Raw genomic sequence first — 15,353 nt, 5'->3', positions numbered from 1 at the left:
GATTCATGAACGATCTTACCTCAAAAATATGGTGGTAAAAGACTAATAAAAATACCCAAAATCAACCTTTGTATGTGGGTAAAGCCTCGCATACAAATGCTTGTGTATCCCTTTACACACACAGATGCATGTACCACACAGGTGCACACACATATAAACATGATTATGAGTTGGGTATTGTGGCTCCTGTTTGCTGTGCCAGCACTTAAGAGACAAAGGCAGCTTCCTACCAGGATAGATCTCATTACCTGTAAGCCAGAAGAAACCCATCCCTCCTTAAATTGTGTATGACAGGTATTTTGCCCCAGCAAAGAACAGTCTGACTGTTCTTTGTAAACAAAAATTCCCTGCAGCAAGCAACCTCTGGGTATGTTCATACTCCATTAACAGTTCATTAGGTAAAATGGTGCCTAGGTTGACCATCTAAACAAAAACAAAACAAAACAAACAAACAAACAAAAAAAAAACCCAAAGAATCAAACAAGCCAACAAAACCCCTCTTCAGGAATCTAAGGAAGGTCCCTCAGTCCTCCGGGAAAAGCCCCTGATGTAAGTCCAGACTGCAGAAGCTCTGCCCAGTGCTCACTCTCTAGCCTGTTGCTTATTTGAACCTGGACAACACACATTTGCTCTGTTCATGTTTTTCTAATAAACCTGGCTTTGTTTTTAAGGGGGTGGGAAGGAAGGGAGAGAGGGAGGGAGGCAGGGAGGAAGATAAGAAAAGTAGGCTGAGCTGTGTAGTAAGTCACAGATAAGCCTACACTACGAAGTAAGATCCTGTCTTGCAAAACAAACAGGAACACGTATACATCTCCCCTTCCATGCCTTAAGGCCTTATAGGTAAGTATCCTAGCTGGCTAACTTAATCAAGCCAGGATGCTAGCAAAACCCGCCTTCTCCCAGTAGTTTTTGCACTAAGGAGAAACAAATAACAACTTATACACAAATATGTATTAACACACATAAAACAACAAAAAGCCTTTAATGCTGTGCATCTCAAATTATACTACAAAGACTGATATTTCTTCACAAATTTTAAGATGAACTCTGACACAAAATAGAAATGAAAATCCTAATTATTATTTCCTATATCTAACTTCTGTTCCTTTTACTTCCTTGTCTCCACTGAAAAAGATAATTGGAAGAAGAGAGAAAAAGAAAGTATTTTAAATGCCCCTCCTAAAACAAATGGCCTTCACTAAATTTACAACAACATTAAATGATTGTTTTTAAAAGGTATAATAACCAAACAAAGAAAAAACCAAAATGAGTAGACAAAAAAGAAAATCCTTGTAATTAGTAGTTCGCCACAGATTCCAGTTTTGATAGGTATATGATCAGATAACACTGTACCTGTAACTCTAGGTCCGCACTAAGAGCCGGAAACAACTCTTTTTTATTATTTTGATCTTGTGAGTCCTTTCTGAGTCTGAGTCCAAGTTCAAGCTCAGGAGAATGCATACCTATGTTGAAATATAATTGATCAATATCTTCCAATAGCTTTATTATTCTACTTTCAGAAGAATTCAAGAATTTTATAAGTACTATAAAATTCCACTAAAAAATATTTGACAGGATGACTAACATTATATATTATTAAATGGTAGGGTACGTGCTTAGCATAGATGAAACCTGGGTTCAAAACCTAGTACAGTCCAAAAAAATAATATGTCGTATTTCTTTAACTCTCACTTTTATATGTCAATATTTTTTAAATTATTACACAGTAGGGGGTAATGCTGCATTGAACAAAAGAATGCTTAATATTTTTTAGCCTCAGGATGAAGGAATACAATGAGTATATATAGAAATGGGTAAAGTACTTGTCATTATGTTAAATCAGCCCTAGCTAAAACATACCTTGTCATTCAAAATCAGCTGCCTCAGAAGAAACTCTATGATTTCTTCCAAATACACTAAGAGCTTAAGATAAGAATGTACTAATGGCACAGAAAGACATACAGATGAATGGCATTGAGAAACAGACATTTACATAGAAATTTACATTTAAGTGCACACAGAAACTTAATGTGCCATGGCCCAGCAAGATGGCTCAGTGGGTAAAGCTGTATCCTGCAAAGCGTGACCACTTAAATTCAATCCCTAGGATACACATGGTAGACAGAGTGAACCAATTCCTATAAGTTGTCCTCTGGCCAATACATACACACACTGGGTAGCATATGCCTCACACACACACACACACAAGTAAACAACTTACAAATTAGCTTACTATAACCATAGTGTTTTAAACAGAAATAAAATGAAATACTCAATAAATTATATTAAGACAATTAGTTTACTTGAAAAAATAAATTAGACACTGACAATATCTAGTAAAAGGTTTTTCCTCACCTTTCCGCATTCCATTTATGTCAGAATGAAAACAGAACTCATATCTAAAAGGTGTGTCTTCATTCAAGAGCAACCTTCCAAATGCAAAAAAAAAAAAAAAAAAAGATTAATTACATATTTTCAAGACAGAATAACATTTTAATTATTGTTTTTATTACAATTTAAAATTAAAATTCTCTTATACTACTATAAATATTTATATTTCAAAATACTACTTAAGAAACATATACTTTAATATAGAATTTATCTAAGAAGAAAATTGTCTGCCTAGACATTTTTTCAAATATTTTGTCATTATGTTTGATTAGGGGACAAGGGGTAGATAGTAATAGTACTTAATTGTCTTAGGGTTGTCTTAGCTATTGCTGTGATAAAACACCATAATCACATGCAATTTTCATAAGAAAAGATTTGTTTCAGCTTACAGTTCATCATAAAAGGAAGTCAAGGCAAAAACTCAAGCAGGGCAGGAACTTCAAGGTAGGAACCGAAGCAAAGACCATGGAGGAGTTCCACTTACCAGTAGGCTTGCTGTCCATGGCTCAGCCGGCTTTCTTATACTATCCAGGACTACAAGCCAGGGGTGGTGCTGCCCATAGTGGGCTTGACCCTCCTACAATCTTCTATGGGTACATGTACATGCACATTAATACACACAAGCACATATGCAAACTTAAGAGATGCTGTTTCAAACAGTGAGCACATAATGAGAGTTTTGAAAAAAAATCTAGGGGCAAGGAGGAAATATGAAGGACTCTTTTATTACTGTGATTGAATGAAAGCCTTCTGAATAGTGAGACAAAATTCAAAGATTCAGTTATCAAAATCACAACTGTATGCTGTGGTTCATGCCTATAATCTCAGCGCTGGGGACACTAACACAGGAAGATCATGAGAGTTCAAAGTAAGGCTGGGCTATATAGTGAGTTCCAGGCCAGTCTGGATTAAGAGTCTTAAAACACCAAAATAACACACATACAAACACACACGATTCCATCAATGCAGTATTTCAATAATAAAATATTGTTAAATATTTAGAATATTATATTAGAATATTATTAAAGTTTAGAATATATTTATAATATTATATTTCTAATATTAAAAAGCTGAAACACTGAAAATCTTTAGCCATTAAAAAGGAATGGAAATTAACAGACTGAACTAACAGGAAAATATTCAGGTTCAAATCTGATTGAAGATTTGAAATAATTTTGATTGGTTATTAAAAGTATAATGAGTTAGCAGAAGGGTCCCTGGGAACTCGGAAGAACTCAGGAATGCTTTCCATCCTAAGCAGAAGGGTGAAGCAACTTCTTTTACCCACGTTCTACCTCTGGAAAAGCTGCACAGAGCACTTGCAGATCAAGCAGCAGAAATGAAGGAGGGGGGTGCAGACTTCCGCCCAAGGCCAGATCAGGCCCAGCTGCATCTGGAAGGGCAGGCTGCACTCCCTGGGAGCTCGGAAGAGCAGGAACTCTTTCCATCCTAAGCGGAAGGATTCACAGGAGAAACAGGCTCCACTCAGAGACAACAAGATCACCTATAATCACAAATAACAAGATGGCAAGAGGAAAGCGAAAGAACCTAAGCAATGGAAACCAAGACAACCTGGCAACATCAGAACCCAGCTCTCTCACCACAGCAAGTACTGACTTGCCAAAGAGACCAGAAAAACAAGACTCAGACTTGAAATCATAGTTCATGGTGATGATGGAGATGTTGGAGAAGCGCATAAATAACTCCCTTAAACAACTACAGGAGAAGCAGGAAAAATCACTCAAAAAACTACAGAAAAACACAACCAAACAGATAAAGGAATTAAAAACGAAAATAGAAACAATGAAGAAAACATGAAAAGAAACAACCCTGGAATTGAAAAACCAAAAAAAGAAATCAGGAGTTACAGATATAAGCATCATCAACAGACTACAAGAGATGGAAGAGAGGATCTCAGGGGCCAAAGACAACATAGAAAACATAGGCAAAACAGTCAGAAATGATGCAAAAACCAAAAAGCTCCTAAAACAAAATGTCCAGGAGATCCAGGACACAATGAGAAGACCAAACCTAAGGATAATAGGTGTAGAAGAGGGTGAAGAATATCAACTATTAGGCACAGTAAATATCTTCAACAAAATCATAGAAGAAAACTTTCCTGCCCTGAAGAACGAGATGACCATGAACATACAGGAAGCCTACAGAACTCCAAATAAATTGAACAAGAAAAGAAACTCCTCCCAACATGTAATAGTCAAAACACCAAATATTCAAAACAAAGAAATAATCCTAAAAGCTGTAAGGGAAAAGGACAAGTAACACATAAAGGCAGACTGATCAGAATTACACCAGATGTCTCAACAGAGACGATGAAAGCTAGAAGATCCTGGACAGACATCATACAGACCCTAAGATAACACAAATACCAGCCCAGGTTATTATATTCAGCAAAACTCTCAATCACCATAGATGGAGAAACCAAGATATTCCAGGACAAAACCAAATTTACACAATATCTCTCCACAAATCCAGCCCTACAAAGGATGATAAATAAAAAAATCCAACACAAGGAAGGAAACTACACCCAAGGAAAAGCAAAAGAATAATCTCACACACACACACACACACACACACACACACAAAAAAAAAAAAAAAAAAAAAAAAAAAAGGAAAAGCACACAAACATAAGTCTAGTTCTAACAACAAAAATAACAGGAAACAACAATCATTATTTGATAATATCTGTTAACATCAATGGACTCAATTCCCCCAATAAAAAGACATAGGCTATCAGACTGGATACATAAACAGGATCCAGCATTTTGCTGCCTATAGGAAACTCATCTCTGAGAAAAGACAGACACTACCTCAGAGTAAAAGGCTGGGAAAAAAACTTCCAAGTAAATGGGCCCAGGAGACAAGCTGGAATAGCCATTCTAATATCAAATAAAATAGATTTTCAACTAAAAGTTATCAAGAAAGATAAGGAAGGTCACTTTTTACTCATCACAGGATATAAAACTATCAAGATGAACTCTGAATTTTGAACATCTATGCTCCAAATACAAGGATACCCACATTTATAAGAAAAATCCTACTAAAGTTCATTACACCACACACAAAAATAGTGGGAGACCTCAACACCCCATTCTCATCAATGGACAGATCATGGAGACAGAAACTGAACAGAGACACAGAAAAACTAGCAGAGGTTATTAACCAACTGGAACTAACAGATATCTACTGGGTATTTCATCCTAAAACAAAATATACTTTCTTCTCAGCAGATACCTTCTCCAAAATTGACCATATTCTCAGTCACAAAACAGGTCTCAACAGATACAAAAAGATCGAAATACTCCCATGCATCCTATCAGATCACCATAGACTAAGGCTAGTCTTTAATAACAACAAAAGCAACAAAAAACCCATGTACACATGGAAGCTGAACAATGCTCTGCTCAATGATAGCTTGGTCAAGGAAGAGATAAAGAAATCAAGTATTTTTTAGAATTTAATGAAAATGAGAGCACAACATACCCAAACTTATGGGATGCAATGAAAGCAGTACTGAGAGGAAAACTCTGAGTGCCTCCAAAAAGAAACTGGAGAGAGCATACACTAGCAGCTTGACAGCACAGCTAAAAGCTCTAGAACAAAAAGAAGCAGATACACCCAAAAGGAGTAGACAGCAGGAAATAATCAAACTCAGAGCAGAAATCAACCAAATAGAGACAAAAAGAACTATGCAAAGAATCAACAAAACCAAGAGCTGTTTTTTTTTTTTGTTTTGTTTTGTTTTTTTGAGAAAATCAACAAGATCGATAAGCCCTTAGCCAAACTAATTAGAGGGCAAAATGACAATATCCAAATTAACAAAATCAGAAATGAAAGGGGAGACATAACAAGAAAAACTGAGGAAATTCACGAAATCATCAGATCCTACTACAAAAGCCTATACTCAACAAAACTGGAAAATCTGGAGGAAATGAATAATTTTCTAGACAGATACCAGATACCAAAGTTAAATGAGGATCAGATAAACCATCTAAACAGTCCCATAACACCTAAATAAATAGAAGTAGTCATCAAAACCTCCCAACCCCAAAAAAAAAAAAAAAAAAAAAAAAAAAAAAAAAAAAAAAAAAAAAACAAAAAACAAAAAACAAAAAACCCAGGAACAGATGGAGAATCCTATCAGACTTTTATTGAAGACCTAATACCAATACTCTCCAAACTACTGCACAAAATACAAACAGAAGAAACACTACCCAACTCATTCTTCGAAGCCACAATTACTCTCATACCTAAACCACACAGGCACTACAAAGAAAGAGAACTTCAGAACAATTTCTCTCAAGAACATCGATGCAAAAATACTCAATAAAATTCTTGCAAACCAAATTCAAGAACACATCAAAACAATCATTTACCATGACCAAGTAGACTTTAGCCCATGGATGCAAGGATGGTTTAATATACGAAAATCCATCAATGTAATCCACAATATAAACAAACTCAAAGAAAAAAAATATGATCCTCTCACTAGATCCTGAGAAAGCATTTGACAAAATTCAACACCCTTCATGATAAAAGTCTTGGAAAGATCAGGAATCTAAGGCCCACACCTAAACATAGTAAAAGCAATAACAGTAAATCAGTAGCCAACATCAAACTAAATGGAGAGAAACTTGAAGCAATACCATTAAAATCAGAGACTAGACAAGGCTGCCCACTCTCCCCCTACCTATTCAATTTAGTACTGGAAGTTCTGGCCAGAGAAATTAGACAAAAAAAGAAATCAAAGGAATTCACATTGGAAAGGAAGTCACTATTTGCAGATAATAGATAGTGACCCCAAAAATTCCACCAGAAAACTTTTACAACTAATAAACTACTTCAGCAAAGTGGCTGGATATAAAATTAACTCAAACAAATCAACCGCCTTCCTCTACTCAAAACAGGCTGATAGAGAAATTAGAGAATCGACACTCTTCACAATAGTCACAAAGACTATAAAATACCTGGGGGTGTCCCTAATCAAGCAAGTGAAGGATCTGTATGACAAAAACTTCAAAACTCTTAAGAAGAAAATTGAAGAATATCTCAGAAGATGGAAAGATCTCCCATACTCATGGAGTGGCAGGATCAACATTGTAAAAATGGCCATCTTGCCTAAACCAATCAACAGATTCAATGCAATCCCCATCAAAATTCCGATTCAATTCTTCATAGAGTTGGAAAAAGCAATTTGTAAATTTATCTGGAATAACAAAAAATCTAGAATAGCAAAATCTATTCAAGAATAAAAACACTTCTGGGGGAAATCACCATCCCTGATCTCAAGCTGTATTACAAAGCAATTGTAATAAAAACTGCATGGTATTGGTACAGAGATAGACAGGTAGATCAATGGAACAGAATTAAGGACCCAGAAATGAACCCATACACCTATGGTCACTTGATCTTTGACAAAGGAGCTAAAAGCATTCAATGAAAAAAGGACAACCTCTTCAACAAATGTTGTTGGTTCAACTGTCAGCCAGCATGCAGATGAATGCAAATTGATCCTTTCCTATCCCCTTGTACAAAGCTCAAGTCCAAGTGGATCAAAAATCACCACATAAAACCGGGAACACTGAAACTATTAGAAGAGAAAGTGGGGAAGAATTTAGAACACACAGGCACAGGGAAAATTTTCCTGAACAGAATACCAGTGGCTTATGCTCCAAGATCAAGAATAGACAAATGGGACCTCATGAAACTGCAAAGCTTCTGTAAGGCAAAGGACACTGTCAAGAAGACAAAACGGCAGCCTACAGATTGGGAAAGAATCCTTACCAATTCTACCTCTGATAGAGAGCTATTATCCAATACATACAAAGGACTCAGAAAGCTAGACTCTAGAGAATCAAATAATCCTATTAAAAAATGTGGTACAGAGCTAGACAAAAAATTCTCAACTGAGGAACATTGAATGGCTAAGAAGCACCTAAAGAAATGTTTAACATTCCTAGTCATCAGGGAAATGCAAATCAAAGCAACCTTGAGATTCCACCTCACACCAGTCAGAATGGTTAAGATAAAAAAAAAAAAAAAACTCAGATGACAGCAGATGCTGGCAAGGATGTGGAGAAAAAGGAACACTCCTCCATTGTTGTTGGGATTGCAAGCTGGTACAATCACTCTGGAAATCACTCTGGCGGTTCCTCAGAAAATTGGATATAGCATTACCTGAGGACCCAATTATACCACTCCTGGGCATATACCCAAAAGATGCTCCAACATAAAAAAAAGACACATGCTCCACCAAGTTCATAGCAGCTCTATTTATAATAACCAGAATCTGGAAAGAACCCAGATGTCCTTCAATAGAGGAATGGATACAGAAAATGTAGCACATACACAAGCAAATACTACTCAGCTATTAAAAACAATGACTACGTGAAATTCTTAGGCAAATGGATTGATCTAGAAAATATCATCCTAAGTGAGGTAACCCAAACTCAAAAACAAACAAACAAACAAACAAAAACAAAACAAAATAAAAATACACCCATGATATGCACTCACTCATAAATGGGTATTAGCCCAAAAGCTTGGAATACCCAAAAAACAATTCACATGAAGCTCAAGAAGGATGACCAAAGTATGGATGCTTCAGTCCTTCTTAGAAGGGGTACAAAAATATTTTTAGGAGGAAATATGGAGACAAAGTTTGGAGCAGAGACTGAAAGGAAGGCCATCCCAAAACTGCCCTACCTGGGGATCCAGCCCTTATACAGCCACCAAAGCCAGACAATATTGCTGATGCCAAGAAGTGCATGCTGACAGGAGCCTAATATAGCTGCCCCCTGAGAGGCTCTGCCGGAATATGACAAATACAGAGGTGGATGCTCACAGCCAACCATTGAACTGAGAACCTGGTCTTTAATGGAGGAGTTAGAGAAAGAATTGAAGGAGTTAAAGGGGTTTGCAACCTCATAAGAACAACACCAACCAACCAGAGCTCCCAGGGTCTCAACCACTATCCAAAGAGTACACACGTATGGACCCCATGGCTCCAACTGCATATGTAGCCCAAGATGACTTTGTTGGAGAAGCCCTTGGTCCTGCCAAGGCTCAATGGCCCAGTGTAGAGAAATGTCAGGGCAGGGAGGCAAAAGGGTGTGCTTGAGTTAGTGAACACTCTCATAGAAGCAGGGGGAGTGGGATGGAATAGGGAATCTCGGAAAGGGGATAATATTTGAAATGTAAATAAAATATATCCAATAAAAAGAAACAAAAAGAAAAATAAATAAAAAGTATATTTTTACAGTTTAAAAAAAGTTTTCAACATATTGGTCAAAAACAGTGTTTTAACAACATCCCACCTTTGTCTGTAGTAGAACCTCTATTGTGGCACAGAGCTCGACTCAAGCTGTTCCTTTCATGTTGTAATTTAATGTGACTATTTAAGTCTATGTCTCTTATGCTTGGCTTTTTTGCTCCTACCTTCTGTCAAGTTATTTTATAGTCACATGAATATAGTGCCCGTGTGTTCTTGAGGGACAGAATCAACCTACCTTTCAGGCTAATTAGATCCAGGTAGCCATTTATTGTATGTGATTCTAGCACTAAAGCAAAAAGACCTTGAGCTCAGAGCCAGTCTACAGTAAATAAACTTTGTTTTTTAAAAGGGTGAGTATAAATGAACCTAAGATACAGTATGAAAAATTAGACAGTCTGGTTACCCAAGAGAAAAAAAAAAAAAACAAAACCGAAATATTTCAGGGATTTGAAAGACCATATGCCAAGATCTAAAAAGCACATCAAAAGGGAGGCGGGGAGAAATTGGGGCTGGCAAGATGGTTCAGCAACCAATAAAAGCATTAGCTACCAAGTGTACTTTGCAGAGATTTCTAAAATCCCCTCCATCTCCCCTAGTACTTCCTGGTCTCTTTTTCATCATCTCAGTCTCTAAATAACCCTAAACCTAAGCTTTCCAACCTTACTTTGGAAACGGGAATCCTTGCTTCATTAGTACGTTTTAAGTGGAAACTTGTTATAATAGTAGAACCTTAACCCCCTCCCACCTCAACTCCTGAACTACAATCCACCAATCCACAATTTAACAGAAACCAGGTGACACAAAAGCAGATGAAAAAAATGTAAAACCCCAGTCTACAGCTCACAGAGTAAACAGAGATCTGATCAGAATACTCCTCCACATAAAAACAGCATAAGCACCTGGCAGCTGTACAACAGGCAGGTTTTTAATCCGAGCACTGAGGAGGCAGAGGCAGGCAGATTTGAGTTTGAGACCAACCTGGTCTACAGAGTGCCATGACTACCAGAGCAATAGAAAGAACCCCAGAATCAAAAAGAAAAAAACAACAAGAAAACAACTACCGAGGTCTACACAGGATGTAAGTGGCTTACCAACTTCACCCGGTTCCCTTTCATCCCTCCACGGAAATTGCACAATTCTGAAAGACGTAACTGCGTATAGATTCCAAACAACGTAACTCGGTGCTGTTCCACCTCTCCATCTACACCCCTCCATTTTCTTATCCGAGAACATCACCTTTTCTTCACATGGCTGGCTCCTATGCCACCTTCGAGCTTCTACTCAGAAGCAAACTCTGACAATTGTGTGAGCTAAGAGTTCCTCTGGGTTTCCAAACCCACATCCCCCGACTCCACACAGAAGACTGAAGTGTTTCTCCAAGCCCAGTTTTCACAAAGGTTTCAAAAGGCCTTGCTGTTTCAACCTTTAAAAAAAAAAATCCCTGTGTCTAACATTGAAAATACATTCAAAGGGGCTCTGATAACGCTGAGATACCTTTTCTCTTTAAAAATACTTCATTAACTATTTTGTATGTGCATTGGTGTTTTGCCTAAGTGTGTGTCTGTGTGACAGTGTCCGTTCCCCTGGAACAGGAGTTACAGACGGTTGCGAGCTGCCATGTGGGTGCTGGGAATTAAACTCGGGTCCTCTGGAAGACCAGTTAACCCCTGAGCCATCTCTCCTTCCCCGTTCTTTCTTATAACACGTTTCCAGTTTGATACAGGCCTGTTTCCCCAATATAGTTCTTAAAGGAAATCCTGTGGTGCCACCTCCTAGATCAAAGCTTAATTTTGGGTAAAGTGGTCTGTCCTTGTTCATAGCCAAAGTACTTCGTCCCAGTGTGAGACACACGGGATTTTAAGATGCCATAAAACGACCACCGCCACCATATTGTTTCTAGCGGGCCTTGAGGCCCTGACAGCGGTTGCTATTTGTAAATCCTTAGCAAGGCTGTCCCTGAAAGCTCTACTCTCACCCACACACCCGGTCCTGCTGGCGGCCATTTCCACTCAAAAACCACAGAAAGCACAGACTGACAGTGGTGCAAGAGTTCAGGGCTCAAGCCCTAAGGGCGGTCACCTTCTCCAGGGAAGCTCCTCATCTTCTAGTTCGTTCTCGGTCACCGACCCCTCAATCACTGTTTCATCACTGTCACCGTCCGAGGCCTGGGCACCATTCTCCATCTTCGGCCCTCGCTCAAGGGTTATTGCTCTCTTCCTCTAGTTCCCTCTTATTCGCAAGCAAAAGGACGCTTCATGGGAAGGAGGGAACTGAGAACTAGCAAAACAAACAAACAAACAAACAAAAATAACTTAAAAAGGGAAGGCTCCTCTGGGCGCCGAGGTCGTCGATGGGCGCGCTACCTGGCTCTCGTGCGCCACCACAGTGCAGCAGAGCGCCACAGATCAGTGCTGCGCGCGCAATCCCAGGGGCCCACCCCCTGCCCGCTGAGGCCCCGCCCCTTGCTCCTGAGGCTCCTCCTCAGCTCTCCCCCCCCCCCCCCCCCCCCGCCCCACTGACCAGGATGTATAAAAGCCATAAAAGCCACCTTATGAATCTGGTCTGTTCTGAGATTATGGTCTACCCGGATGTGTCGGACTCCCAAAGCTGGTTTGCTGCAGTCTGTTAATATTGATTCAATTATCTACACCCTCCTGCATGTACCAGAGGCTGCGACTCCAGAACATTCTGAAGCCAGAATGTAATCCTAGACCTAGAGGGTTTTACTGATAGCTTCTTTCGTTTTAATCCCTTAGATAATACCTCCCTAAGTGTTCCCCTAAAAGAAATGTTTATCAAAGGTTTTCTGATCCACTAGTCCACTAGATACACATTTTGTCTGTTCTTCTCACAACCCCATAAATTACTCTGAAGTACAGATTATATTGGAAAAGAAGTAGAAATGCTTTTCCCCTTTATCAAATGTTAGAATAGTGGTGGTGCCTAGCAACGCTCAAAAATGATTATTTTCTCGGTGAAGATCTAGGGGTTTGTTTGTTTGTTTGTTTGTTTGTTTGTTTTTTAACATTCATTGGATAACTTTTAAACATGCTCGCCCCCCCCCTCCCGCCCTCCCACCCACCTGCCCTCCTCCGGGAGATCAAACTTGGGCTGTCAAGTTCGACAAGTGTTTTGCCACTACACACACACACCCCTCCGAAGCGCCCTTTGAAAACTACCTGAAATTTTTGTATGGTTCTGGAGAGTGGACTTTGGAGCCTGCTAGACTCTAGGCCAGTGTCTACCACTCAGACCTGCCTCCAGCATCCTTTTGATCTTTTAAATCAAGGTGTCACAGAGTTCCCTAGGCTGGCTTCCATGTGTGTTGTAGTCCAGGCTGGCTTGGAATTTGACATCTCCTGCCTCAGCCTTCTGTGTAGCTGGGATTAAAGCCTGCACTCCCAAGCCGAGCTTTATTTGAAGGTTTTAAATTCAAACTACAGTCGTATAACTCATGAAGACAATTGAGCCAATAAAGACTATGATTGCCTGGTCATGTCCGAAGTCTTAGTTTGTGTGAGCACCACCAGTGACGTGAGTACCACTGCACAAGTGTTCAAGAGACTCGTCACGGAGAGTGTCCACCTGCCACATGAAGGCTTAAAGACTCAGGATAAGTCTGGGTTTTCTTTCTCTTCCTGGAATTTGTGTGTGTGTGTGTGTGTGTGTGTGTGTGTGTGTGTGTGTGTGTGTGTGTGGTTTGTCAAGGAAGTGGGTGGAACTAGGCTTTTCTGATGCCCTTTTCACTCCCTGTAGTGGCTTTGCTGTACCCACCTTTTGTCTTTACTACTAGATCATATTTAAGCCACTGCTGTATTGCTCATGGAAATCACCATGTTGGTGTTTGTCTTTTACGTTTACAGGACCATTCTTCATAAGAACTAAAGGCAAGCAGAATCATTGGTACGAAAAGATCTAGACCTCCATCCTCTTCTTCATCCAGTATCCTCGATTTTCAAATGACATGAACATTCCTGGCTACTCTCCAGCTCAGCAGCTCTGTGGCCACTCAGCTCTACCTTCCCTGCTGGGCAGGTATATGCATACCCAACAAAGAGAGGTCAGTTTCCTAGATGCCCTAAAGCTATAGACGCCTTCCCACTGCCAGCGCCCTTTAATGCAAGCACTCGATAACTTAAAAAGTAGAGAAAAGCCGGCTGTCCACACTAAAGTTAGCGTTCACTTGCCATGCTTTCTCCTGTGACAGGAAGGTGACAGGTTTGGGTCCATTTCTTTTTTTTTTTCTTTTTTTTGTTTTTCTAATGAGAGTTAGCAACATGGAAGCACAAGGAAGAGGTGACAGAGACAAGCCTCCAGAAGGCCAGTAATGCTGTAAAGAAAAATGACTTTTAAAACTAAAGTTCAGAGTTTCAGTTGTAAGATGAGAAAGAATGGACAGGGCATCAGTCCAAGAGCATGTCCAGCCTTGCGGTTCAAACAGCTTCAGGGACGGTGAGCTGAGCCAGAGAACAGAACCCTCCAGGGAAACCCAAGCATTTCAGGGATGGTGGGAGATACTCAAACAGCATCTGGGAAGAAATGGGACTCAGCTTCCTTTTAAATTAGTTTAGATTAAAATTTTTAACTCTACTGAAATACATCAAATGTGTAAAATCTGGGATTCCCAATAATTGACTACTCTTGGAAGTTGCTGGGTACTGTTTATTATAAATCAATAAAGAGAGAGATAAAGCATTTATTCCGCCTTTCCTATCAAATATCCCTTCCTACCCTCTATTTCAGTATAACCACAGTTGAGGAAGGGAAAGTATTCTTTTTTTATAGCAATATATATTTTCCTTTTTTGGAGAAAAAAAATCTTGCTTTCTCAGGAGGCACAGAGAGAGGAATCCATGTAATTAGCTTAATCAGTAAGCTCTAGGTTAAATGAGAGAGACCGCCTCAGAAAGTAAAGAGGACTGTGACTGAGGATGGTACCAGACATCAACTTCTGACTTAACATGAACACACACACACACACACGTATGCCCACAGACATGCAAACATACATATGCATGCATGAGTATCACATATATACACCTACATTCATAAAACAAGCAAGAAACCTTTTCTCAAAAAAAAAAAAAAAAAAAAAACATTGGGAGAGTGAGTCTGAGAGAGGGGAACTTGAGGAAGGAGCTTAAGACCAGGGGAGGGAAGGGGGAGGAAACTGCAGTCTGGATGTAATATATGAGAGAAGAATAAATAAAAAGGGAAGAAAGGAAGAAAGAAAGAAAGAAAGAAAGAAAGAAAGAAAGAAAGAAAGAAGAAAGAAAGGAGGAAGGAAGGAAAGAAGGAAAGAAAGGAGGGAAGGAGGGAAAGAGGGAGGAAGAGAGAAAGAAGACCAAACACCATTACTAAAATAAATAGAATGGCTGTTTTAAATGCTGAAATTTAAAAATTAATGGAAGAGGCCATGGCAGACTGTCAAGAATTAAAGAATAAAATGCAACATTCTAATGAAGCTAATGGAGACTTTTGTCAACTAATTTGAAAAGTTTGACAAATTCTCCTTGCTGGTCTGTCCAAACAAGCAACTCTCACTGACAGGCCTTGAAGCTGAGAAATTGTAATTCTGTCTCTTCTTGTCTCTTTTCTCTCCACGGCAATTTTTCTCACTTTATAGGAAGAACTAATTAAAACACATATGCATTACTTTTTAAAATAAAGC

The 15,353-nt window shown here is 39.1% G+C and overlaps 1 protein-coding gene across 1 annotated transcript in view; it reads right to left on the bottom strand.

The window, feature by feature from the left end:
* The window catches only part of ANKRD31 (ankyrin repeat domain 31), a gene marked incomplete at both ends in the record, with an annotated part of 131,538 nt that extends 119,673 nt beyond the window's left edge, over positions 1–11,865 (bottom strand). The window contains 3 exons of the mRNA XM_080925105.1: positions 1,354–1,463; positions 2,356–2,429; positions 11,762–11,865. Coding sequence (XP_080781231.1) covers positions 1,354–1,463; positions 2,356–2,429; positions 11,762–11,865 — 288 coding nt within the window. The remainder of the gene's footprint in view (positions 1–1,353; positions 1,464–2,355; positions 2,430–11,761) is intronic.
* Between the last annotated feature and the right edge of the window lie 3,488 nt (positions 11,866–15,353).

The sequence above is a fragment of the Micromys minutus genome (assembly GCF_963924665.1).
Source record: "Micromys minutus genome assembly, chromosome: 11".
In the NCBI taxonomy this organism is placed as follows: Eukaryota; Metazoa; Chordata; class Mammalia; order Rodentia; family Muridae; genus Micromys; species Micromys minutus.
Note: the sequence above shows the minus strand (reverse complement) of the source record. Positions and strands in the feature narration are given on the sequence as shown.